The sequence below is a fragment of the Pipistrellus hanaki genome (assembly GCF_964339955.1).
Source record: "Pipistrellus hanaki genome assembly, chromosome: 4".
Taxonomy (NCBI): Eukaryota; Metazoa; Chordata; class Mammalia; order Chiroptera; family Vespertilionidae; genus Pipistrellus; species Pipistrellus hanaki.
The window spans coordinates 77,266,868-77,293,355 of NC_140506.1; the positions used below are offsets into that span (position 1 = coordinate 77,266,868).

Sequence of the window (26,488 nt, forward strand, 5' to 3'; positions counted from 1 at the left end):
GGTCCCAGGTTCGATTCCGGTCAAGGGCATGTACCTTGGTGGCGGGCACATTCCCAGTGGGGGGTGTGCAAGAGGCAGCTGATCGATGATTCTCTCTCATTGATGTTTCTAACTCTCTATCCCTCTCTCTTTCTCTGTAAAAAACCAATAAAATATATTTTTTTAAAAATCAATATACTATATATATATATATATATATATATATATATATATATATAAATGTTTGAAAAGGATCTACTTCACATTCTTCAGAAACTCCTAGAAAAGATGAGTTGTGAAAGACAAGTAAAGAGAAACTAAGGGAACTGCACTTATGGTTGAAATGTAGGTCACAGAGACCATATTCCTTAGATAATGAGAAGAAGCGGGATAAGTTACAAAGTCATCGTTCCTCCCCGCCTCCCTCTCTCCTCCCCTCTTTCTCTCCCTCTCTCCCTTCCTTCCTTTTGTTCGTAACCCATCAAAAAGCAGAGGAATCTAAATAAACCAAATTCCAGAAGTGATGAGACCTTCCTAGGAGAGAAGAAACTGACAACTACTTTCACTCACGATCAATAGGGAATGAACGAGGAATCAGCCTAACTCACTTTCAACAAACTTGTGACAGCTGCACATGGGCTATTGTGACAGATTTGAATCCCTAGGAGCCTGGTGGCAGAGGACTCTATCCCCACCCACTTAACTACGTGACTACAGCAAGGAGGGTGAAGGCTGGAGGCAGGCCAGGAGACCTGAGAGAAATCCCAGTGAGGCCGCCCCAGACTTCATGGAGTGCCTGCACCTGCTCTCCAAGGACCAGGAACAGGTGGCAGAATGGAGAAAGGACTCCTGAAAACTCAGATACCCTCAGGTAAAAGGAACGGAAAGGCAAATCCTTAGCGACCAGAAAGCTGGCATGCCTCAGAAAGCCGGGCAGCTCGGCCATGAAGCATAAAGAGATCTGCAAGGTCTCATCAGTGCTCAGATATCTATCGGTGAATAGAAAGTCCTGGCACCTCCTTCAAGACCTTTGAGGTCACTGTGAACCAAATCTAACTAAAGCTGTAACAAAGCCCCCGCCCAGCTCAACAACAGGTTAGAATGCCTAAGGCTCTGACTCTGCTGCCTCGCAGAAGGAGGGTCCTGACATTCTATGGAGATAAACTATTTATTTCAGTCTTACATGGGTAGGTTTTTTGTATACCATATCTGGCATTCGATAAAAATTATGAGAAAAAGCAAGAAAGTGTGACTGATAGTCCAGAGAGGAAAATTCAACAGAGGCAGAACGGAGATGGCCCACGTATTTTAATGATCAAACTTTAAAATAATGACAATAAATATATTAAAGGATCTAGTGCAATGGTTCTCAACCTTTCCAATGTTGCAACCCTTTAATAAAGTTCCTCATGTTGTGGTGACCCCCAACCGTAAAATTATTTTCATTGCTACTTTATAACTATAATTTTGCTACTGTTATGACCCACAGGTTGAGAACCACTAGCAGGGTCACCTAAGACCACTGGAAAACACAGACATTTACATTACGATTCATAACAGTAGCAAAATTACAGTTATGAAGTAGCAACGAAAATAAATTTATGGTTGTGGGTCACCACAACATGAGGAACTTTATTAAAGGGTCGCGGCATTAGAAAGGTTGAGAACCACTGGTCTAGTAGGAAAGACAGAAAATGTGAACAAATAGAGAATTTCAGCAGAGACAAGGAAATCATACAAAAGAAACAAAGTGCTGTAAGTAAAAAATACAACATAGAAATGAAGAATCATTACCTAGATTGAAAAGCAGACTGGACACAGCAAACAAAAGGACCAGTCAATAAAAAGTATCTGTTGAAACACACGCATAAAAAAGGAGAGTGGAAAAAAACACAGCATTAAAGATCTGAGGAACATCAAATGGCCTAACAAGTGTGTGATTGGCAATCCCTGAAGAAGAAAACCTAGGGAATACGGAAAAAGAAATATTCCAAGATATATATTGGCTCTGGATTTGCCAAGATTAATGAATGAAATCCCATAAATTCAAGAAGCTTGACACACACCAAGCCTAATAAATGCGAAGAAAACCAGACCTACGCATAGCACAGCCAAACTGCCAAACACATGAAAAATATCTTAAGACAGCCAAAGGAGAAGACACACTAGCTAACAAGAGGTAGCAACATTAAAAATAATTGTGGATGTCTCACCAGGAACATGGCATCTGGAAGATAATAAAATAATATCTTCAAAGTGCTAAAAGAAAAACTGTTAACCTAAAATCTTCTCTCTTTCACATATCCTTCAGAAATGAAGACAAAATAAAGACATTTTCTTCAAACAGGTAATTGTATGCTAATGTGCATTCCAGCATTATTCACAACAGCCAAAAGGTAGAAACAGCCCAAGTGTCCATCAACAGATGAATGAACAAAATGTGATATTTGAATGAACAAAATGGAATATTATTCAGCCATACGAAAGAATGAAGCTCGGATACATGCTACAACATGACTAAACTTTCAAAACATTATGCTAAACCAAATAAGCCAACCACCGAAGGAAAAACATTGTTTGGTTCCACATATCCAAAATATCTAGAAAAGGCAAATTCAGAGACAATAGATTAGAGGTTTGAGTGGTTGGAGTAATGGGGTAATGATGAGTTACTGCTGATAGAGTTTTTGTTTGGTATGGTTTAGAAATAGATAGTGTTGATGGATGCACAGCACTATGAACATACTGAATGCCACTAAACTACAATAAGACATGCTAAAATGGCCAACTTTATGTCCTCTATTTCATCACAATAAACATTTCAAAAAAAATTCTTAAAAGACATTATTTTTGTCCATCAGAAGCTGAGATTAGTCCTCTCTAGTTGAAGTGCAATAAAAGAAAACATTTGGCCGAAATCAGTTTGGCCTGCAGACTGAAAGGCCCCAGGTTCGATTCCAGTCTAGGGCATGTACCTTGGTTGCGGGCACATCCCCAGTAGGGGGTGTGCAAGAGGCAGTTGATCGGTGATTTTCTCTCATTGATGTTTCTAACTCTCTATCCCTCTCTCTTCCTCTCTGTAAAAAAATCAATAAAATATATTTAAAAAGAAAAAAGAAAAGAAAAGAAAATGTTTGCCTAGACAGCAGCTGCATCCTGGAAGACATGATGGTGATCAAGTAAGAATAGACATGGTAAAGTGCAGGCATTGTCCGGTGCTAATTAGCAATCAAAGCCAAGGCTGAACTCAATGTCCCATAAGAAATTATGGTACTTCCTTACAAGATAATATTACACAGCTATTAAAAATAATGTTTTCAAATAATTTTCTAACACTAAAAAATTCTCAGGCCATGAAGTAAAATAAAAGAAAAAATATTAAACTCACATACAGAATATTGAATGTGATCAAAATTATGTAAAATACTAGCTAGAAATATTGCAAAATGGTAACCACAATTATTTCTACAGATAAGGTTATGTTTGAGTTTTATGTCTTTCTTATTCTATTTTTTTTTAAATTCCTAAATATAAAAAAAAGAAGTGCAGTAAAAGAAATGCTAAAAGAAGACCTTTAGGTTGAAAGACATGAAACCCGATGAAAGCTCAGATATGCAAAAAGAAATAAAGAGCACCAGGAAAAGTAAAATAGTGATATAGTATATGGAAAAGTAAAATAAATGACAACATACATTTATATGTTGTACGAATATTAGACTGTTCACGAAGTAGAATAAGATTACTTGAAGAAAAAAATGTAAGTGAAAGATATATAGAAATAGACATATACAAAACACATATACAAATACACATATTCAAAACAATATAGCTAATAAGGCAGTAAGCAGGACAAAATACTATACTCAAATATTCTCCTTACACCCAAAAGATGGCAGGAAAAGGGGAGGAGAACACAGAATCAATGGTTCTAAGAAGAAGCATTTATCAATGGTGGAATTAAATCCAGTCTCCTAAATAATTACATAAATTGTAAATGGACACTAATTTTTTTAAAAATTAGCTGACTTGATAGAGAAGAGACTCAATTATTTGCAGTTTATAATAAACAGATTTTAAATACGAAGACAGTAACAAGTTGAAAGTAAAACAGAAAAGTAAACCATGCACATGATAAGCAATACAGCTGGTGTGAGTGTATTATCACACAAGCAGATTTTAAGACAAAGTCTGATCAGCCACTTCATCATGATAAAAGTATCAATTTATAAAGAAATCATTTAAAATGCATTTGCTATAAGAACCTGCCAAATGGGAAAAAAATTAATTATTTTATGGGTATATATTCAGAAACCTAAATTAAAAAACAGCATGTCCAAAATAACAGGGTATTGTGGGAAAAGCTCATCCTAAGGAGTCCTCATTCCTCAACTGTAAAAAATAAAAATAAAAAAATAAAAAAAATAAAAAAAGTTTTTTGGTGGTGTTTTTTTTGTTTAATTTTATAAAACTCCGTTAAATACATATCAACATATAAAATGATGAAAACTATGGGATTATCGCAATATGTGACAAAAAGTTACTCAGTAGCATTATTGGCTTACAAAAGAAAGATAAACACAAATAGCATATTAGCCTATCATAATAACTAATATCCATCTTATATGACAATCAATGCCATTTGCAAATGTAAATTCAAACTGAGGACATTTCCATTAAAATCAGAAGAAAGAAAAAAAAATGCCTGAAAAAAAAAAACCCCACATTATTACTTAATCTACAAGTTCTACCAACTGAAATGAAACAGAAATGGAAAATGAGAGGGACCTCACATAGCACTCACTCAGAAACCGCAGGGAGCCTTTTTGACAGGGAACCCGCGCCTATCGGGACTAATGGAGACACCTACAGGGCTGCTGCTTCAGTTTCTAGGTTGCTGGTTATGACTCCCTCCTGTCTTCCCATTCTTTTCCTGGCACGGGAAGGGGATCTGGCTGCTGTCCCGGGTCCATCTCTGCTGGAGCCTGTTGCCTGCATTAGACAAGCTGGATCTGCCTCTGCTGGGAAAATGAGACCTTGGGGACCAATGCTGTGGTTCAAAGGTCAACACTGTCTCAGAGCACAGCAAGTGCCTGGCTCTCAAACAGATTTACCAAATTATGTTTAAATCGCATCTACTTTGCATCCTCAACAACACTGAGAAGATGTCACAAACCAAATTAGAAAAGTGACAGGAAAAACTACACAGAGCCCTGGCCAATTTTGCTCAGTGGTTAGAGTGTTGGCCCACAGACTGAGGGGTTGCAGGTTCCATTGCCATTCAAGGGCATGTACCTCAGGTGCAGACTAGATCCCCAGCCCCGATCAGAGTGCAAATGGGAGGCAACAGATCTATGTGGCCCTCATCTCCTATGAAAGAAAGTATCATTAATTTGTAATTGATGGTAGGAGTTAGAGATAAGGTCACAAAAACGTAATGGCCATTACTAGCAAAAGTGATAGTAACATCTATAACTTCCAAACAACTGAGAAAATTATACTTTAAAAACAAAACAAAACACTTTAGTAAAAAAAAAAAAAAAGACAAATTTAATAGTATGTACACTTGGAAATCAGTATAAAACAAAATGAAAGAACTAAGATCCAACTGAAAGTTCTGAAATAAATGAGAGGCTAAACTTGCCAATATAAAGGCTCTCAGAAAAATTAAAAATTAAAAAGAATGGCGCATGTCCCCAATGATCACAGATAGCAATAAAAGAAATGCAAACACAGGCAAAAAGGGTATACATCAAATATCAACAGCAAGCAGAAGCGTAACTCAAAAGCGTTTAAAGGATATTTACATTGATAAAGGATAAAATCCAGTATGAGAGCAGGCAGAGCTTTGGAAATTAGAAACTGTTGAAACTAAACTGAAGAAGTAACACAGCAGTGGGAGACTTCAATCATCACAGTAACTTGCCTAGAATAAAATAAGCAAAAGTACAAGTGGATGGAATGTAGGGAATATGAAGATAATTTCTAAGTATATACCATAGAGGCACTACCTTCATAAAAATTCATCTTATTCCTGCTTATAGAGAAAATCCTAGCAAATAGGACATATTTCTTTTCTAATTTATTTTCTAAATGTAAACTAGAAAATTAAAATCCCAGTGACTTGGAAATTATAAAATAATTTCCTTAAAAAATTGTAGCATTGCAGAGGGAATTTGAAAATACGATAAAATATTACAAACTATGAAACAAAACTATCAAAGTTTGGGAAATATCATTAAGCTCTTCCCTGTGGCAAACTTCTCATCCTCGTTACCTTAATTATCAATTAATGAGGAATTAAAATAAAAAATCTACTGAAGTTGCTAGAAATGACATCAAATAAGCCAAACAGAAATAAAAACAGAATAATAAACCAACACAAAAACATCCTACAATGCAAACTATGGGAAAGGAAGATGAATTGCCACAACAGTACAAGACGCTCTCATCACTCACTGGTTCATTTACACAAACTCCAAAGTCCATGGGAACAAGAAGGACCATCGAAAAGGAGCAGAAACTGTGGCATCTGCCCTGCCTAGAAAGACAACTCAACTCCACCTAATTATTGCAGTGAAGGAATGCAGACCTAGTTTTGCCAAATTCTCCACTACTTTTAAAGGAGAGAGAAATGAGGATTTTTAGTATGAGATTCTCTGCTATATAAAATTATGTGAGCGCCAAATAAAACATAGCTATGAGCTGTATTTGGCTGGTAGGCTGCAAATATGCAACTTCCGATTTAGACTGCTTACTTCAGCTTGAATCAATTTCAGTAACATATTTTTCCAGAAAAAAAGAACTCCATTTCATGTAGATGTTCAAAAGTATTCGCACAAAACTGTATCAAGTATTCTTGTAAAAAATTTCCCATATTTTTTCATTCCTAGTTTATTTTAGTGATAACTCTAATTTTTAAATATGCTATATTTGTCAATATCTTGCTCTTGTTTTCAAAGAACTGGCTCTTGGATCTGTTCATTACATTGAAAAGTTTTTGGTTTTTAATTTTCCAGTTGCTAAGTGGGTGAAATTCTTATTCAAAGTTTTGTTATTTCTGGTTTATTGCATGTAATAAAAAATATGCCTCTAATGTTTGTCCCTGGGAATTTTTAATTAAGTTGTCTTTGTGGCCTAATAAATAACCATGCATTGTTAATGTTCCAGAATCACTTCAAAAGGGTGTTCTCTTTTAAAGGGTGTTCTCTTTTAAATTTATATTGCGCACACACACACATGCATATCATGTTCATATACACACACATTCAAAGCCATCAAATTATTTACTTAGTTTTATTTACTTGATCGATCTAAAAGGAAAGTTTAAAATCTCCCAGAATAATTGGTTTTACCCCTATTCATAGTATCTCCAAAAGCTTTTCCCGAGGTAAAAATTTTGCTGTGAATGTGAATGACATTCTAAATTTTTTTTAAGCCTAAAGTCCTCAAGTCATCATTGGTGCTGTTCACCAATTATTTCCAGTTCATTCCTTTCTGGGCATGGAGTCAGATTCTACTTCCGAATGGTCCTTGATATTAGGCACAGCTATGTGACTTGCTTTAACCAATGAGATGTGACTAGGAGTGATAAAAACCTCAAGAATCGCTATGTGAATCCTTCAGTCTCTTTCTCTGGCTATAGCTATCATGAAAACAGACACAGAAGCCTCTCTCTGCCAGGATTCCTGAACGAGATGACAAAGAGGAAACACACAGCCAACTTACAATGGACATGAGTGAGAGTTTATATTTTGTGGCATTAGGCAGCTAATATTTGGGGGTGGGGTAATTTATTACTGCAGCATAACTTAGTCTATCCTTACAGAAAAAGATTAAAAAAAAAAAAAAAGATAACCTGCAAAAGGAAAAAATGGATATCCAAACCAACATATGAAAAATATATCATCTTATAAGTTAAAATAAGTTCCTACTTTTCACCAATCATATTAGTAATGATTTTGTTAAATAATACTCAATATTGGTTAGGGTGTTTTAAGATGGGTATTCTCACATATTCCTTTTTAAAAGCCTTGCCTGAGAAAACTGTTATTTATGTACTAGAGGCCTATTGCACAAAAATATATGCACTCAGCCCAGCCTGTGCCCTCTTAGTCCGGGACTCCTCAGAGGATATCCACCTACATGCTTAGGCCTGCTCTCTGGGGGATTGAGCCTAAGCTGGCAGTCAGACATCCCTCTGGCCGCCTAGGAGCCCTCAAGAGATGTCTGACTAACAACTTAGGCCAGCTCTCCAGCCATGAGCTGGCTTCTGGTTGAGCAGCACTCCCCCTGCAGAAGCATACTGACCACCAGGGAGCAGCTCCTGTGTTGAGCGTCTGCCCCTGATGGTCAGTGTACATCACAGCAACTGGTCATTCCTGGTGGTTCCACTGTTAGGATCAATTTACATATTACCCTTTTATTATATAAGGTGAAGGATTTCATCATTCTTAGCATTCACATAATACTCTTGCTTATAGAGATCCAGCATGGTGTTTTTTCATGATGATACAGTATGTGGTCTCAGGAGGAAACAAACTTCCTAAGTGGGATTCTGAAATTGGTTTGCTTATCTGTGATCTTAAATGAAATGCTAACATTCTCACTAATAAAAAATAGGATAATGATACCCATGTTTTGCAATGTCATCATGATTAATTAAATATCATCTGTGGTTTCTTGGGCAAACTAATTATTGGAAGCAAAGCTATGAAGACCCATGTACTAGTAGCTGCTATGTCTGACCTTTACAGTAGCAGTGGTGACTACAAGGACTGTGGGTGGGATGGCTGCTTCTGAATGTCCTTAAAAGAGATAAGAAGTTCAGGTGTGTTAACTTCTAATTCTCAACTAGGGTCACAGAGAGCTAGGGTGGCCCCAAAATAATCTTATTTCCTACAACTTCAGAGAAGACCCCAAACTCCCCAAACTTAATTGTGTAATCTGCAGAATTATAATAGAAATTGAAATCACAGACCTATCAAGACTTGTGAAATTTGGGGCACTGATTGAAAAGGAATGAGACCTGATTGGGGGGGGGGGGGGTGGTTAAAAAATTGAATGCCCAAGTCTCCCTGATTTCCTCTCTGATGTCTTCCTGAGATCAGACAAGAGCAGCTTGAAGAAATTAGCGACCTGACCACCTGAAACAAACACAGCTGAGGCAACTGCCTTGAAAGAAGACGCCTGTTTTCCAAATCTACTCCTTCCATGTTTCCCTGCCTCTAAACCCATGATCGGAACCAAACTGGCACATCTCAGACGAAGTTTCAAGTCTGATATGGGAGAACACAGCATTGCAAGGTTTAGCTAATTTACATTAATGTAAACTTGGGGATAGGTTTAGCAGTGGAATCTACGGTGTCAAAACAAGGGAGACAGAGTATCATGTTGGTTGTAGATAATCTTAACGAAATGGGTGCACATATCAGAAATTCCATTTTTAGTATGTTGCTTGAGTAACTGGAAGTGGCTCAAACAGTTAAGTTTTTAGCTGAAATTTGGATTCAGTGTGGCCAACTGTCAATAGGATGAAGATGACAGACCTTTCCTGGCCCAATGCAGAGGGAGGAACTGCCTAGGGAGATGAGATTGTTGGAGTGAAGTTGTCACAACATCCACCGCCAGCACATACCCCAAGAGGGCCTGAAGGACTCTCCCCTCACCAAAGCACCAAGACATCCAAAGACACCATCTTCAATGCATAAGCAGGCTTGACTCATATAAGGACAATCTGGGGAGTAGCTGGAATTCTTCACCCAGCCAAAGGAGATAGCAGGAGGCTATTTGGAACAGTTATAGGTGTTTTTGGCACCAACATGTAGATGTGAAATATCTAGGTAACATCACAACTTTGGCATGTATGTGTGTGAGGTGCTGTGTGTATGTGTGTATGTGTATGTAAGTGTGTGTGTGTTCTATTCAGTCACTGCTTCAGTATTCCATTGTCACTCTATGTGACCTATATCCACTAAGATCACAAATATATATATATATATATATATATATATATATGGTTAATACTTATATTCATATGGCTCTTACTAGTTAGTGGGACTTGGGCTAGTTGCTTGAAACCTCTGCTCTTCGTTTTTCTCATCTATAAAATGAAGATCATCATAGTACGTATGGCTGTTATGAGAACTAAGTAAATTAATACATAAAGTGCTCAGAACAGTGCTTGGCCAATGGTGAAGACCCTGTAATGCACTGGCTAGGATCTTTGTTACTCAACGTTACTATGGAGCATGGAGAGCATTACATAAGTGTTAGCTATCATCATCATTACCCAGTTAAGACTTCCCACGGTTAGATCAAAGTGCATTCGGCCATAAACCACTAACACAGAAGGATGTTTTTAATCACCATGATTTCATGACAACCGTGCTTATTCACAAATGCAAACATTTGGAGAGGTATTTTCCTATATATGACCTTCACCAGAACTTTGGCTCTGTGGATCACTTCCAGTTTTTAGAGTTACAAATCTCATGCATTGAATTAATGGCAGGAGACTAGGGAGGGGCTGCACTGCCCTGGAGAGGCCCTCAAATGAGGAGACACAGTTGGGTTTGCTTCCTGTCCCAGACGAGCACCTCTCCAGCTTTAACGTACGTATGAATCTCTTGTTTAAATGTGGGCTCTGATAATTAAAAAAAAGCTAAAGGAATTCATCACCGCCAAACCAGATTTATATGAATTGCTGAAGGGGGTTCTTTAGGAAGAGGAAGAAGATAAAGATAAAAATTATGAACCACAAATACGTAACTATCAACAAGTGAATCTAAAAACCAAGGGAATTAAAAAATCTGATGAACAATATTAACTGGTGAATAGAATAGAATCAGGGGTATGGAAGGGGAGTGGACTGACGATTCTTGGGGAAAAGGGGAGTGGGGGATGCGGGAAGAGACTGAACAAAAACTGTGCACCTATGGATGAGGACAATGGAGGGTGGGAACCTGGTAGAGGGGAGCAATGGAGAGGGGGGGGAAAGAGGAACATTTGTAATAATCTGAACAATAAAGTTTTATATTTTTTTTTAAATGTAGACTCTGAATCAGCAGGTCTGGAGGCAGGGAGAAAGGTGAGGTGCCTCATTTTAAGTAAGCCCCCAGGTGATGGGGAATCTGCAGGTCCCTGGAGCAGTCAGAGGAGCAAGAAAGCTGAATGTGAGAAGCAGGGTGTCTGCTTTCAGGCAGGGCTGACAGACCTGTCCGCTTCCTTCATCAAATTCCCAGAGAGAAAACGCCTTCTCTGCTTTTCAGGCATTGACCTTCTATTCAGGGCTTTGCTCAGACAAATATTCACAGGCTTGAAGATTTCTCTTCAGCTTTAGATTTTTCTTTTGACCAAAGGGGCCCCAGTTATAGCAATGCACACATATTGCTGTCCATAATCTGATAAGATTGTTCAAGGAGGCAGACTCCTGGGCCCCATCCTAGAGATTCTGATTCAATTCGTCTGTTTTGTTTTTAATAACACACCCTCTGGGTGTTTTCTGATGTACACTCAGGCTTGGGAGCCTCTGCTTTTGGCTAAAAAGCCTCAGCTGCTGCCCTAACCAGTTTGGCTCAGTGGATAGAGTGTTGGCCTGCGGACTGAAAGGTCCCAGGTTCGATTTCCAGTCAAGGGCATGTACCTTGGTTGTGGGCACATCCCCAGTGGGGAGTTTGCAGGAGGTAGCTGATCAATGTTTCTCTCTCATTGATGTTTCTAACTCTCTATCCCTCTCCCTTCCTCTCTGTAAAAATTAATAAATATATATATATATATATATATATATATATATATATATATATATATATATTTTTTTTTTTTTTTTAAAGCCCCAGCTGCTTCCACCTCACACGTGGCATTTCCACATCATGCAGTCTGTGGACAGCACCTTCGCCCATTCCCAGTAGAGAAGTGTGCATTCTAGCTGGCAAAGGAGACCCCTGCCAGCCCCAGGGCATCCAACTCAGCACGCGAATGTGTTTGGAACGGGAAGCGGAAGTGAGCACTACTCAGAATTAAGACAAACTCTTCTCTCTCCCAGGAGATCGCAAATGAAAATGGGTCAGAATCATAGGAATAATCAGCAAAGGACTAAAGCTTGCCGTGGATGGGCAGTGAACGAGGGAAGATGTGGATACGCAGGCTAACAGTGATGCCACTGCTAACTCTCCCACAGGACTCCGGCCACCATTTTGTCCTTTGCAGCTCAGTTTTGCCTCAAAATGAACCAAAAGTGAATCTTTCCAACCATAAAAATAAGCCAGTTCCACACATAATGGACACCAGATAAATCCTTTTTTTAACTGAGCTAAACTGAATCAAATCCACTACCCAAGCCATGGTGAACCTACAAAAACAAACAAAACACTGCAAACCTGTTCAGAGACAAGAATTATTTTCAAAAACCCCAAATTTGTTGGAATTTCATGAGATTCTGCATCGTGGAGGAGAAGGGAATAAAGGAGGAAGAGGGCAAGGTCTAAGTTTGTTTCAAATAGGGAGAAACTTTCGTTCTTTAGGAAGAAGAGAGAATTGTTAGGAAAGAGCAGGACAATGAAGGGCCACGGACTGCTGAGAACGTCTCCTGGTCTGACTGTGTCAGGGAACTACTTGCGAAGCTAGCTGGATTCGCTGCAGATGGCCACCGTGGTGTGGTTGTGGAAAACAGTCAAAAATACCCCTTGGGTTTGAAGACACCAACTCTGTATCCCCCAGAGAATGATACAGCAGGTTGGGAGGGCCCGGGAGCTGGGGACCACAGAGCTGAGGGAGCAGCTGGAGCGGGGTAGGGCCCAGAGTCACTTTCCCAACCCGCCTTGGTAAAAGACTTTGGAGATACTTTCTGGGAGGCTATTTTATCAATCCTTCCCAGGATGGACCATAACTAGTGCCATGATGCACTGGAGAGGTTCCTGGGCGGGGGGGAGTAGAACATCCGGGAAGTGTGAATGCTGTCCCTGACTGGCTTCAGGGCAGTCGCCTGGCTGTGGAGGCTGATGAAAAGAGGGATGGGACAGTGATAACCAGGAAGTACAGAATGTAGGTCAAGTTCCAAGAAAGCTTGATCGGCCAAAAAGGAAGCCTGATCAAAACATTTGGTTTTCTACTTAGTATTTAACTGAGTATTTCAGCCCATACATTGCGTGTGCGCGTGTGGTGTGTGTGTGTGTGCGCGCACACACACACACGCACACGCACACACGCACACGCACACACACAGTCCCAGCCTTAAAGGTAAACTGGCCACGGGCCTAGAGAGCAATCCCAGCCCCTACTGCCTGTCTTCCATTCTGTTCCTTAGAAAACCAGCTCTGCACACAGACTGGGCCGGTGGGGTCTCTGCAGGCTCTGTGTCCAGGAAACCCTGCCGCGCTCTCTGATCCAGGGAGGCTACTGTTCCAGGCATCGCCAGCAAGGCACCCACTCCCAAGGAGCCACCTAATGAGAGCCTCATGTGTTGACTCAGGCTGCACACACGCTCTCAGGCTAATTCTAGCTGGGCTTTGCGCCGAAGGTATGACCTCACTGTCGGGAAAACCAGGGACCCCAGAAAGAAAAGACTGGTGTGTGGGCCTGACCTGCTCCTGACTGACGGTAGCCGGCTGGGATGGACGGAGACAGCCACCTCTCCCGAAGCCCCTGAGGACCAGGAGTCAGGGCCTGTGGGCCGGGAGGCACAGACATCTCACAGCCCAGAGTCCTCAGTTCTGGCCCAAGCACTCCTTTTTTTCTGGCACCATCCCCCTAAAAATCTCTACCATTCCACAAGGTTCACACCAAAGAGAAGTTTAATTAGGTAGGGCCAAGTCTCCGTGGAGAATTCTCAGTTACAGAAGCTAGGAAGGAAGGATATAATTAGAACCTGACTTTTTAAAACATAGAATGGCTCAAAAGACCCCTTTAAGAGAAAGACATGGAAAAGCACCGTTCAGAACCTGGTACCCCAGAAATTTCACTTACCAGCATCATTACAAACCAGGTAAAGACCCACATTTCAACCTCGGGCTGTGCGTTTTTCACTTAGCTCTTTACACTCAGAGGCATTTAATAAATTGTGTTGGCAATTCCTCTGCCTACACTGCAGCACCGTTTTTCAGATGTTCTGTATTAAATCTTTTGTAGGCAACAGAACTTCGAGGAAGCTGTGCTTCAAAAGTAAATAAATGTGATTTTACCTGATATGGTCACCGTGAAATAGCAAATGACTTGGGCTTTTGTTAAAGGAACGAAAAGAAATTCTCTGCAAGATTTGCTTATAAATTCTGCCTTTGGGCATTGATGGCTGAGTACAAACCCCAACCTGGTGAAATATGAAGTCTCTTAAATTGCATCCCATACAGAGCATTTGCCTGAATCCTGATGAGCCCCTTGAATAACCATCGCACGAGATCCCTCTGGACTCCAAGGCCTCAGGGAATCAGGAAGATTTGGGAAATGTAAAAATTCCCCACAGGGGGGAACATTGAGTGAATATCAAAGAACAAGAATTGACTTTGATGAAGACCCGTCAATCTCCTAAAAGTTACTCTCCAACAATAGCTCCAGCTTGTTTTTTTATTAAAGTTGCTAATTCCATTTGTTTTTAGTCCATTTGACTAGGTTTTATTATACTAGTTGTTGAGAGAATCAAAGCACAAAACTTCAAAGAACTTATATACTTACTAGAAGCCCAGTGCACAAATACATGCACCAGTGGGGTCCCCCAGCCTGGCTTGCAGGATCAGGCTGAAACCGGCTCTCCAACATCCCCTGAGGGGTCCCGGATTGCAAGAGGGCACAGGCCAGGATGTGGGACCCCCACAGGGGCACAATCGGGGCCAAGGAGGAATGAGGGAGGTTAGCCAGCCAGGGAGGGATCATGGGAGGGATCCAGGGCATGTCCTTCCCACCTTACTCAGTCCCAATCGGCCAGACCCCAACAATAAGCTAACCTACCAGTCCAAGCAGCTATCCCCTGGTGGTTAGTGCATGTCATAGCAAACGGTTGAGCAGCCTTAGTATATCATTAGCATATTATGCTTTGATTGGTTGAATGGATGACCATCCACTTAGCATATTTGGCTTTTATTATATATAGGATATTCATAGCCCATGGACAGTAGTGTGGTGAAGGCCTGTGGGGGATGGACGGGGTAAAAACTGGTGGAGGGGGGATAAATGGAGGACATCTGTAATACTGTCAACAACAATTAGAGGCCTGGTGCACAACATTCGCTCACTCGTGGAGGGGGGAGAGGGTTCCCTCAGCCTGGCCTGCGACATCCTTAGCATTGCTGCCATGGCCACTGTGTTGGCCAGCTGTGATTCCAGCTCAGGGCTTCTGGCTGAGCAGTGCTCCCCTTGTGGGGGCGCACTGACCACCAGGGGGCAGCTCCTGCATTGAGCGTCTGCCCCCCGGTGGTCAATGCACACCATAGCAACCGGTCATTCCGCTGTTCAGTCGATTTGCATATTACCCTTTTATTATATAGGATATTTTTAAATACATATAAAATAACCTTAGTTCCATATTCAGATGTATAGATTAAAATATTTATTATTTTAAAGAAAAAACTTTTTTTCTGGAAATTATCTCTGAAATAATGATGGGGGTCACTGGGAAAGTGAATTTGCAATACAATATGTGCTTTGCTTGAGCTTTTTAGAAATACTTCTAAAATTCAAGAAAGGTACAGTCAAGCCTGCAAAGACAAGACAATTCACAATCCATCAAAGCTACAAGGACAAAGCGTGGTCTGCTCACACAACTGAACATCCTGGTAGAGCCTCTCTGCCCTGTACTGGAAAAGGAATGTCCACCATTGCAGCTGGAGGCCGGTGCTGTGGTTCACTCACCATATGGTCACCCAACTGTCAATCTCCCAGGTTCCACAGGAAACTAGCAGAGAGCCCATTCTTCCAATCAGCCTGTATGCAGCCCAAGCAAGCATCTCCCTACAACGGCCTTGGTTCAGAAAGACTCTTGGGCCCTTTCTTTGCTTTCTTTCACTTGGTCTATCCTTCATGTTCTACCAAGAGTCCCAACAGTCCACCACTATGCACCCCTTAGCCTTGGAATCAAGCTGCTTTTCAGAGGCGGTGAGTATATGTATTAACAAGAAATAAATAAATAAGAAGGCTCCTCCTTGGACGTTCAGCCCAGGCAGGATATAAATGTCAGGAGGGACACACTAGTTTGGGATAAATGTGTAGGGTTTTAGAGTGTGTATTTGTGTGTGTGGGGGGGGGGGGGGAGGGAGGACTTAAAGATTATCTATGCATTGAAACTCTTTCACCCCAGTATGTAAATCAGAGAGAAAATAAGCTGTTATAACCACACAATAAAATATGATTTGGCCATAAAAGAGCACTTCCACAAAGGAAGTACTGACATGTGCTGCAACATGGATGGACCTTGTGAGCATTATGTGAAGCGAAAGAAGCCGGTTACAAAGGCCCACATGCTGCCCGGCTCCATCAGTGTGCAATGTCCAGAAGAGGCAATCCCAGAGAGATCGAAAGCAGGTTAGTGGTTGCCTAAGCTTGAGGGGGGCTGAGGGGTTGGGGGTGATGGCTAAGAAGCATGGGGCTTCTTTTTGGAGTGGTGAAATGTTATAAGATTGATTACAGCATTGGTTGCACAAATTTGTGCCACAGGTTAAATGGATGAATTTTATGATGTGTGAATTCTAACTCAATAATGCTGTTTAAAACACACACACACACACACACACACACACACACACACAACAGCCTTGTTCTTACTGCTTTGCCAACCAGACCTCCCTCACCCTGTTCCCTCTCGTGGCCCCAGAACTAGCTCTGCAGGCACCTGGAGCTGAATGGAATGATCTAGTCTACGTTTCTTCTCCTCAAATGTTAACCAAGACATAAACCCACGTCCTTTGACTCCAAGTGCAGGGCCCTTTAAATCAAAAGCCTCGCTAATGAGTGGAGGCTCGTTGGGGAGAGGCTGCTGCCTGGGTCTCACCGTCCATGTCCAGGCGCTGCATGATGATGGCCAGCTCCACCTCGCTCGGCATGTACCCCAGAGAGCGCATGGCCATTCCCAGCTCCTGCTTGGAGATGAAGCCATTCCCATCTCGGTCCAGAACCCGAAAGGCCTCTCGGATTTCTACAAGGAGAAAGCAAAGGCAGTCCAATGGTCACATGGCTTGGTCTATAGCATTGAAATTATTGGTGATTACCTACTGAAAATTCCTAACTACTTTACAGATAGTGATGTGTCAAAACTCTTTACTTCAATAAAAGAATGGCCAAAAGAGGAACAAAAAAAAGGAAGAAAGAGAAAACGAAAGGAAAAAAAAGGGAGTAGGAGGGGAAAGGGGACAGGAGGAGTGGGGAGGAAGGAAAAGAGCTTTGGACAGAGGAGGTAGCTGGCCCCGAGCATCCCAAAACACTGTAGTAGGTACACTGTTAGACAGTGGTCCCAGCAGAGAGTCATGTTAACCAGGGACACCTCTTGAGCGAGGATGAAGATGAGGTTTCATCTGTGTGGAGAGAATGTGCCTTTTAACCTTGGCCACCAGTTGGAAAGGGGAATGAGATTCCTATACAGACTTACACCCGGCTCCCTGCTGCTGCAGGAGCTGTGCAGAGAGGTTCTCCGCCTCATAGTAGGATAGGAGTTAAGTATCCTGCTGTTTTTATTTCATTCCTGTAATTTACAGTTGTTTTATGGCTATAAGCAACTTCAGATCGATAGGAGTGTCATAAAAACCCGAAACAACATCTTTAATCACATTCGCTGAGGCTGGCAGAGAATTTGACTCTGCTATCAACAAGGCCATTTCACTCTGGCAGGTGGTCTGTCCTCCTACCCCAACCGGACTTGCTCTGCTTTCCACCCAGAGGCCTTCCCCCTGTGGCGTTAATTCTGGGTTGGCTGAGCGTTTCCTAACACATCACAACCCTGTGAGGCATGACATGAATCCGAGATCACAGTCTGAAGATGAGACATTTGTCCATCCATCGTCTCTGAGCACCAGACTTGGCCAGCTTTGATTTCTCATCAGTAAACCCAGTGCAAACCCAAGTAGGGCAGCTGCCAACCTTCGTCATGTCATTCAACAAGTATTGGCTGTCTGTTCTGCAGAGAAATAGCCAGCACCTGCTGGGTGTCCCGGTGCTCCTTCAGAGCCCGATACTTCAGTCAGGAAGGTGAGAGCCACACAGAAACTTGCAGGAACTCTTAAAACTATTACAGGACACTTGGCCCTAATCCACTTAGTTACCACTTTTCTAAATAGCTGGCTTGCTCCCAGCAGATACCTTGAACCACTCCCTTTCCTAAACAGGCTTTGCCCTTTCCTATTTACATTCATTTCCTGTGGCTTCTGGAACACAATTTGATGGCTTAAAAACAACAGAATATGTATCTCACTCTGAAGGCCAGAAGTCTGGAATCTGTATCTTTGGATCAAAGTCAAAGTGGACAGGAACACTGGAGGCTCTGTGGGGGAGGGAGAGGGTTTATTTTTGCCTCCTTCTACCTTCAAATGGCTGCCAGCATTGCTTGCCTTGTGGCCCCATCACTCCAATATCTGCCTCTGTGGTCACACTGCCTTCTCCTCTTCTGTCTATGATCTCTCTCTGGACCCCTATGTTTGCATTTAGGGATCACCAGACAATGCAGGATAATCTCCCCATTTGAAGATCCTTAATTATATCTGCAAAAACCCTTTTGCCAAGGAGGTAGCATTTACAGGTTCCCGGGAGGAACACCTAATACTGGCGGGGGAGGGGGGGTGTAGAGGGGGGCTGTTTTTCAGAATGCTGCACTATTCCACCCATTTCTTTCACCTGACACACCCTGCCTTCCTCTTTACCTGCCAAATCAAATTAGTCCTTCAAGGACAAGCTGTGGAACCCACAAAAACATCTTTGCTCACTACTGTGCAGCCAAAGTCATCTCCCTTTCTGTCAAGCATTCAGTAGGTCATTCATTACTTTCACATGACATCTAGATGACCCATCTAGAAATAAGATGACTGGTGTAGAAACCAGGGCTTCTCCTCTAAGCTCCTCACACACTTCATTCATCGCTATATGTTCCCACCCACACTCAGAAGGGGGTGATAGACAGATGTTCAATGGATGGGGGGGTCTGAGTAAATTAGGATGGTACATTGGTAGCAAATCCATCATCGGTACCAATTCCGGATGCTGAATGCTTCCTGCAAATAGATGTGGGCTCCAGCAGAGACAAGACCAGCCAGTGAGTCAGGGCCCTCGGCCCCGGGCCAGGTGGATTAGCTAATTAAGTTTGCAGCCAGAGCCTGAGGCCTCAGTTTGCTCATGTGTAAAATGAGTTGGTCAGCCACCAGGATCCCTAAGCCCTCCTTTCTGTAGACCCATGGACATGGTTAAAATGTTTCAGAGAAGAACAGGAAGCTGTGTTCTCTTTCATGCCCTATAAATCTGTTCTTCAAATGTTCATTTTTCCATGAACTATATAGAAAGAAAAAAAAAAAACTTTAGTCCACTCCAAATTCTGAATCAAGGGCTTTGTCTGCACTTTTACGCTTTCTCATCAACAAAACCTGCCCAAGATCACCTAAAGGGGCCATATGTTTTCCTACTAAGTCCTTGGCGGCCTGGGAAGAGCTTAGTGCTGTTGCTCGGCTTGAGGTCATGGCACGCGGCGCTCAAGGACACTGTGGCAGAGACCACGGCCTCACCTGAGCCCAGGTCCCAGACACCAAGGACAGGAGGATGCGGAGACGAGGTCCCTGAGGGGGGAGTGAGCACAGGAGGAAGCCTGTCCAGCTCTGCCCTGCAAACTGAGTCTCCGCCCCCATTGGTTTCCCCATCGGAAAACATAGGTTGGGCTGGGTCTCCTTCTGGCTTTTCTAGCAGGGTTTTACGTGGGGCTGGCTTGTCCTATGCAACAGTAGAAAATGTCAGATGATGGCAAGGGCTCTACCTGGGGATCACAGAAAAGGCCAGGGTGCCAGCTGGGCCAGCTGGGTCAGCTGCAGGCAGAGCCCTTCCCCGTGTCCTCTGGACCACCCCTCCCCCAGGTGCCATCTCCACTTCCCATCCCTCAGGTTCCAGCCTGCACCCTCTGGGCTGTCGCTATCACTCCGAAAGGGTGATGCCCTCCTGTTGACAGGACGGGGCCTCATTCCTGTGCTCCCCCTGCATGCTCTAGACCACATGTGTCAAACACAAGGCCCGCGGGCCAAATCCAGCCCGCCAGGCCTTGCAATGTGGCCCGCACCGCGCTGTCATCACTGCACTCCGCTGTCAGTTTATGACATTGTCAGTTTATGACTGTTCAGTAAACCATTCGGCCAGCGATTTAGGCTGGATTTTAGATTTTGGCCCCTTCTCTGATTGAGTTCGACACCCCTAGACCTTTCCGACTAATGAGCCTGTGTCCTTCCACTGGGCACCCCAGAGGGACCTGGTTGCGGGTGTTAGAGAACTTGGTCTGGAAATGAAGGCCTTGGCGTTTGCGCCCGCTGATCCCCACCCAGCTCTTAGGCTATTCCCAGAGTTGCCTCACCTTGAGGCTCCCCGATTTGGTAAGGCAGACCAAAGATGGGGTCACCCCAGCGCTACCGTGCTGTGAAGGGACATGCTCCTTCCAGGCCTTGAAACCCCGCGGTTGGGCCCATCTGCAGTGTGTAAGCAGGCAGGCCCTGTCCCAGCCCAGCACGGGGCAGGCAGGCACATAATTGGCTCAGAGTTTTGTTTTCTGTGCCCACCCCCCTCCCCAGGTAAGGGGACAAAGCCTTCCTCCACTGTTTGCATAGAATATCTGTTCTTGGCTCCCAGGATAAAGCTCACTAACTTAATTTCTTTCAAAATATCAGAGAATAATAAATTTTTTTTTTAAAGTACGAAACTAGAAATCCATAATGGGCGCCACTGGAGAGTTAGTGTAAGGGAAGCCCAGCCAAACGAGCAGCTTATTAGGAGGAAATGGGTCTTACAGTCTGAGCATGTGATGTGTGCCTCATTTTATTTTTAATAGCGAACAGGGTGTGAGAAATATGCCCATAAAACCAGCGGAGACACTGGCGCAGGCCAGGTCCCACTGCCTCCGGCTGCAGGCGGCCGGCTCACAGCATGGAGGGGCTCTGGCCGCTCTCCCGCTGGGAAGTGGGAAGCACAGATCGAGTGTTCAGAAAGAACCCAGTAATGTGGTGCGCTTTCCCCTGGAACACGTCCCCACTTTGGGCTAACGTCCCGTGAGCAAGCGTGCTATGCATTTGGTTTTCAGTTCAGTCTCAGGCTCACGCGACACACGCACAGCAGGCACGGGCCTGGCCACCCCCACGCCCAGAAGGGGCATCTGCGACAGGGATCAAGCCTGCCCGACAGTCCCTGTGTGAAAGGAAACACGTGAAGACACATCTTCTAAGAAGAGCAATCATTGTCTGCACATGGACTTTCCCAGAACCAAATCCGCATTCCCACCGGGATCCGGGCTTCTCCTCCCTAGAGGGATATGGCGGTCTGGAGCCAACCAAGGCCCATGCGGGACATGGACCTGCTCTAGAGCCCAAGAGACTGCTTCTCATTGCGCCTGCAAGTCTGTTTTCCTTTCTTTTCTTTTTAAAGAATAGTTTATTGATTTTTACAGAGAGGAGAGAGATGGAGAAACATTTATCAGCTACCTCCTACCAGGGATGGAACCCGCAACTTGGGTATATGCCCTGACCACTAATTGAGCCAGCAGCCTTTGGGTGTACAGGATGATGCTCACCTATCTTTGCCACGCCAGCCAGGGTGCAAGTCTATTTTCTGAAAGGTATCCACAGCCACCACTGGTACCATCTGTAGCCTGACCCAGTGCCCTCTGAGCACCAGGCCTCGGTTCCATCATGCACCCTAGGGACATAGCTAATTGGAGCAATAACAACAGCAAGGGCACACCTTGCATACGGAACAGACTCATCCATCAGGCACTGAGCGGGGTGTGCAGCCGGTGAAATCCAGACCTCAGCCAGAGCCAATAGTCACCGGCTCACGTCTGGCTTTGAAGGCTCGGCTGGAATTCACAGCGCTCATGTACAAACTTAGATCAGGAACAAAGAACAACAGTTTCTCATGACATGCAAAACCTGCTTGTTCTCCACAGAAATGTATCTTTAGGAAGACCGTAGGCCTAACGCACAAAAAGAGATGGCTCTATTCACAAAATGAATTCTGTGGATGTACGTCATTGAGAAATCGCAGCACAGGAGCCAGACGCAGTTCAGCAAGGCTAGGCAAGGCGGTTATTAAATAACGACACAAATGTACCAGGAAATAGAAGATACAAACTTGGAGGTCATTTTTCCAGAAGAAATAATAAGACAGGTATTGAGCCAATGACAAACGATTTAGAACAGTTTCCACCTTCCCTAGGGAAGGCAAGAAATGAATATTGAAATGATTAATCAATGGAAAGTTACTGTTTACTTGTTATCTGCCAGTACTGTGCCACCATAGATAGGAAGCCAAAGAAACGTTGCAGGCTGTGCGGAGCTTATATTCTAGTTGGAAAGACAGAGAGGTGACCAGGCATTCATCACACAGGATGAAAAGCTCAGGAACACAAGTCTTCACAAAATCCCACGAAAGTTCCTCCAGGGGGTGAAAGGCATGACAGAGAGACAGCTCTGTGAAAAGGGTCACTCTTGACTGTTTGGCATCTTCAGGCCACGGAGCTGAGGGGAAGGGGGCAGAGTGGAGAGGAAGTGCCAAGATGGGCATGTCTGACACCCGAGCTGCACAGCAGGTGTACAAACACGGAGACGAGGGTGGAGAAGTGCACTAGGAAGAGATGACAGAGGGCCTTCAGAGCCATCTGAGCTTTATCCTGAAGGCCCAGGGGGGTTGGCAAGTTGTAAATAAAGTTTTATTGGAACACAGCCATGTTTACATAGTGTCTGTCTGTTGTCCACCATCTACTGCTTTTGTACTGTACAAGTGAAGTTGAGAAATGATGGCAGAGATGGTTTGGTCCACAAAGCTTCAAATATTTACACTCTGGCCTTTAAGGTTTCTGAACTCCACTGTAGGCCACGGGGAGCCCTCACTGGGTTTAGATTTTAAAAAAGAAAAAGGATCCGATTGATTTTTACAATATTTTATTTTTTTTATTTTTTTTATTATTTTTTTTTAAATAAGTTTTATTGTTCATATTATTACAAATGTTCCTCCCCCCCCACCCACCATTGCTCTCCTCCACCAGGTTCCCACCCCACCCTCTGCCCTTTCCCCACTCCCCATTGTCCTCATCCATAGGTGCACAGTTTATGTTCAGTCTCTTCCCACGCCCCCCTCTCCCCTTTTCCCTAAGAATCATCAGTTCACTCCCCTTCCATACCTCTGATTCTATTATATTCAACAGTTACTATTGTAACTGATTTTTTTTTAATTTCCTTGGTTTTTAGATTCACTTGTTGATAGTTACGTATTTGTTATTTATAATTTTTATCTTTGTTTACTTTCTCTTCTGAAAGAACCCCATTCAGCAATTCATATAATTCTGGTTTGGTGGTGATGAACTCCTTTAGCTTTTTTTTATTAGTGAAGCTCTTTATCTGACCTTCGATTCTAAGTGATAGCCTTGCTGGATAGATTATCTTTGGCTGTAGGTTCTTACTATTCATCACCTTGAATATTTCTTGCCATTCCCTTCTGGCCTGCATGGTTTCTGTTGAGAAGTCAGCTGACAATCGTATAGGTGCTCCTTTATATGTAACTACCTTCTTTGCTCTTGCTTCTTTTAATATCCTCTTTGTCTTTTGCTCTTGGAATTTTAATAATGATGTGTCTCGGTGTGGTCCTCTTTGGATTTCTTTTGTTTGGAGTTCTGTGCACTTTCTGGACTTGTAAGTCTAATTCTTTCACCAGGTGGGGGAAGTTTTCTGTCACTATTTCTTTCAGTATGTTTTCGATATCTTGCTCTCTCTCATCTTCTGGGACCCCCATAATTCTGATGTTGGTTCACTTGAAGTTATCCCAGAGGTTTCTTACATTATTTTCAATTTTCTGGATTCTCTTCTTGCCTTCTAGCTTCTGTGGAGGAGTGTCTTCTGGCTCTTTATGTTCCAAATCTTTGACTTGATTCTTGCGATCTTCCCTTTTGTTTTTAGGACTCTGTAAAATATGTTTTATTTCAGACAATGTATTCTTTATTTCTTGTTGTTCCCTTATCATTTCTTGATGATCTCTTTTCATATCCTCATAGGTCTTATCCATCTTTTCTAGGAAATTCTTGAAAAACCTTATAAGCGTAGATTTGAACTCTATATCCAGACGCTTTTTGTTCTCCATTTCTTTTGTTTGTGATTTATTTTGTTGTCGCATTTCGAAGTTACAGATGGGACAGGGTTTCAGGGTGGAGCCTGCAGCTTTGGCTTCCATCAGCCCCGCCCTATGCGGGTCCTTCAGTACTCGGGGTCCCGCCTTACAGCCCGGCTCCCTATGAATGAGCCTGGGTCCCCGGGGTCTGGGGAACTGGGGTTCAGAGCAGTTGGGGGCCTAGCACAGTCGGAGTTTTATCTCCTTTCCGCTAGGGAACGCCCGCCAGGCACTCCGCCTCCCCCTCCTCTCTGGCTCCGTCCTCTCCGCGCGCCGCGTCTCCGTACCTTGGGCTTTTCCAGCTCCTCCGCGCCTTCTTCTGGTTTTGTCCTTGCTTCTTGCTGTAGAATTTCCAGTCAGTCAACCTTCCTGTAGTTCTGGGCAATGTCCGTTTTATATTTTAGTTGTATTTTATTGAAATTGTTGTGTGCGGCTGCGGCTAGGTGTTCACCTGGGCGCAGCCATCTTGGATCCTCACAAAGCTATCCGGATTGATTTTTAAACTGATGGCTCCGCATTGGGGTGGCCAAGATGAGAACGACAAGTGATGAGAAGCAGGCCTCACGTGGAGGCTGAGAGTGTTGAGGGCAGGCCAGGAGCTTGGAGCCCAGCAACCAGGCATTGGTGGGAGGGCCCAGGAGGCTTTCCTGAGAGGGGATCTGGTGTCAGAGAGAGGAAAGGCGTGCAGGGCTGGGGCTAGGGAGGATCTGAGGCTCTAAGGCTAATGCTGGGGTTGCTAGTTTGCCTGATGGGGTGAGTCGCAAGGACAGTAACTGAGAGAAAGTTGAGGAGGAAGCACAGGTTTTCAGGGAGGGAAGGGGATGGCGGGTGGTCTAGCCAGCATGTGAACTCCTGCAGCTAGTATTCAGAGAAAATGGGGATAGGATGAACACCATTGCCATAAAAACACCGGTTTGGTCCTAGTGCAAGTCTTAGTGTGAATGAGCTCCAATTTTATTACCATCAATCAGTGCATGGAAACAACTAATGGGTCCCAGCAATTATGGAGCAGAGGGGAGAGCTGAGACACGAATGGGACAGGGTCCCTGGGAACAACACACACTCAGAAGTGCCCAGCAGCTAATAACCCTGGCAGGGGAGAGGCCACAGGGATGGGGGCGGAGAAAGGTGGCAGCATACTAGTCACATGTTTAACCTGGCCTGTTTTTCTTGGGTCACCTTTACAGGGTTAAAGAATCCTCATTCCTAGGCAACTTGCTGTTTGAGGTGTAACTGAGTCCATTTCAACACGTGTACTGAGCTCCTTCCTGGCTCAGACGTGAAGAATGCTGCAGCCGGACACCAAAGCACCACGTCAGAGAGGGTCCGCCCTGAGATGGGGCACTTTCTGTATATATCGTTTTGTTTAGATGGACTCTTGTTTCACACAGAAAGTTGTAGGAGGTTTTAAAATATGAAAATTTACCTGAGAAAAAAAGAGGAATGCCTGGGAGTGAGAGGAGAGAAGATGAATTAGGAAACACTCAGCGAGGAGGTGAGGCGTGAGAGAGCTGAGGCCTGGAGTCAATGCAACAGAGAGGCTTCCTGGAGGCACCCAGGCGAGGGGAGGAAGGGGCTGCGTTCATGGGCTCCGCCCAGACTGGAAGTGAGGGCCCAGTGGGGAGGCGCCTGCAGAAGGACAAGGCCAGCTGCAGTGACCATCCCTCCCTGAGAGCATCCCTGCATCTGTGACTACGGTTCCAGTCCGGGCTGCAGTGGGGCTCCGTAAACACCGCACACTCATCTGAGCCCCTGGTCCCCTGGGAGCCGGCCGGGGGGCAGTGTTAGAAATCGGTTCAAAGGCCTAGACATTGAGGCTGGAGGGCCGAGGCAGGGTCCCCACGCTCTTCTTTTCCATACCTCCTGGCCCAAATGACAATTTGAATTCAAAAATAAAGCCAATTCTTTCCCTTGCTAGCATTCAGAGAGAAAAACATTTCAATAACTTAGTAGATGGTGAAATTATATATGTAAAGACTAAGCATCCCAACTCAAGAAAAATAGCCGAAACTGGTTTGGCTCAGTGGATAGAGTGTCGGCCTGCAGACTGAGAGGTCCCCGGTTCGATTCCGGTCAAGGGCATGTACCTTGGCTGCGGGCACATCCCCAGTGGGGAGTGTGCAAGAGGCAGCTGATCAGTGTTTCTAACTCTCTATCCCTCTCTCTTCCTTCCTCTCTGTAAAAAATCAATAAGATATATTAAAAA

At 43.7% G+C, this 26,488-nt stretch overlaps 1 protein-coding gene across 15 annotated transcripts in view; it reads right to left on the minus strand.

The window, feature by feature from the left end:
- CALN1 (calneuron 1) overlaps positions 1-26,488 on the minus strand; it is a 428,626-nt gene that overhangs the window by 170,573 nt on the left and 231,565 nt on the right. For all 15 annotated transcript variants that reach the window (XM_084880732.1, XM_084880734.1, XM_084880736.1 and 12 more), the window contains one exon: positions 16,949-17,092. In XM_084880732.1, coding sequence (XP_084736858.1) covers positions 16,949-17,092 — 144 coding nt within the window. The remainder of the gene's footprint in view (positions 1-16,948; positions 17,093-26,488) is intronic.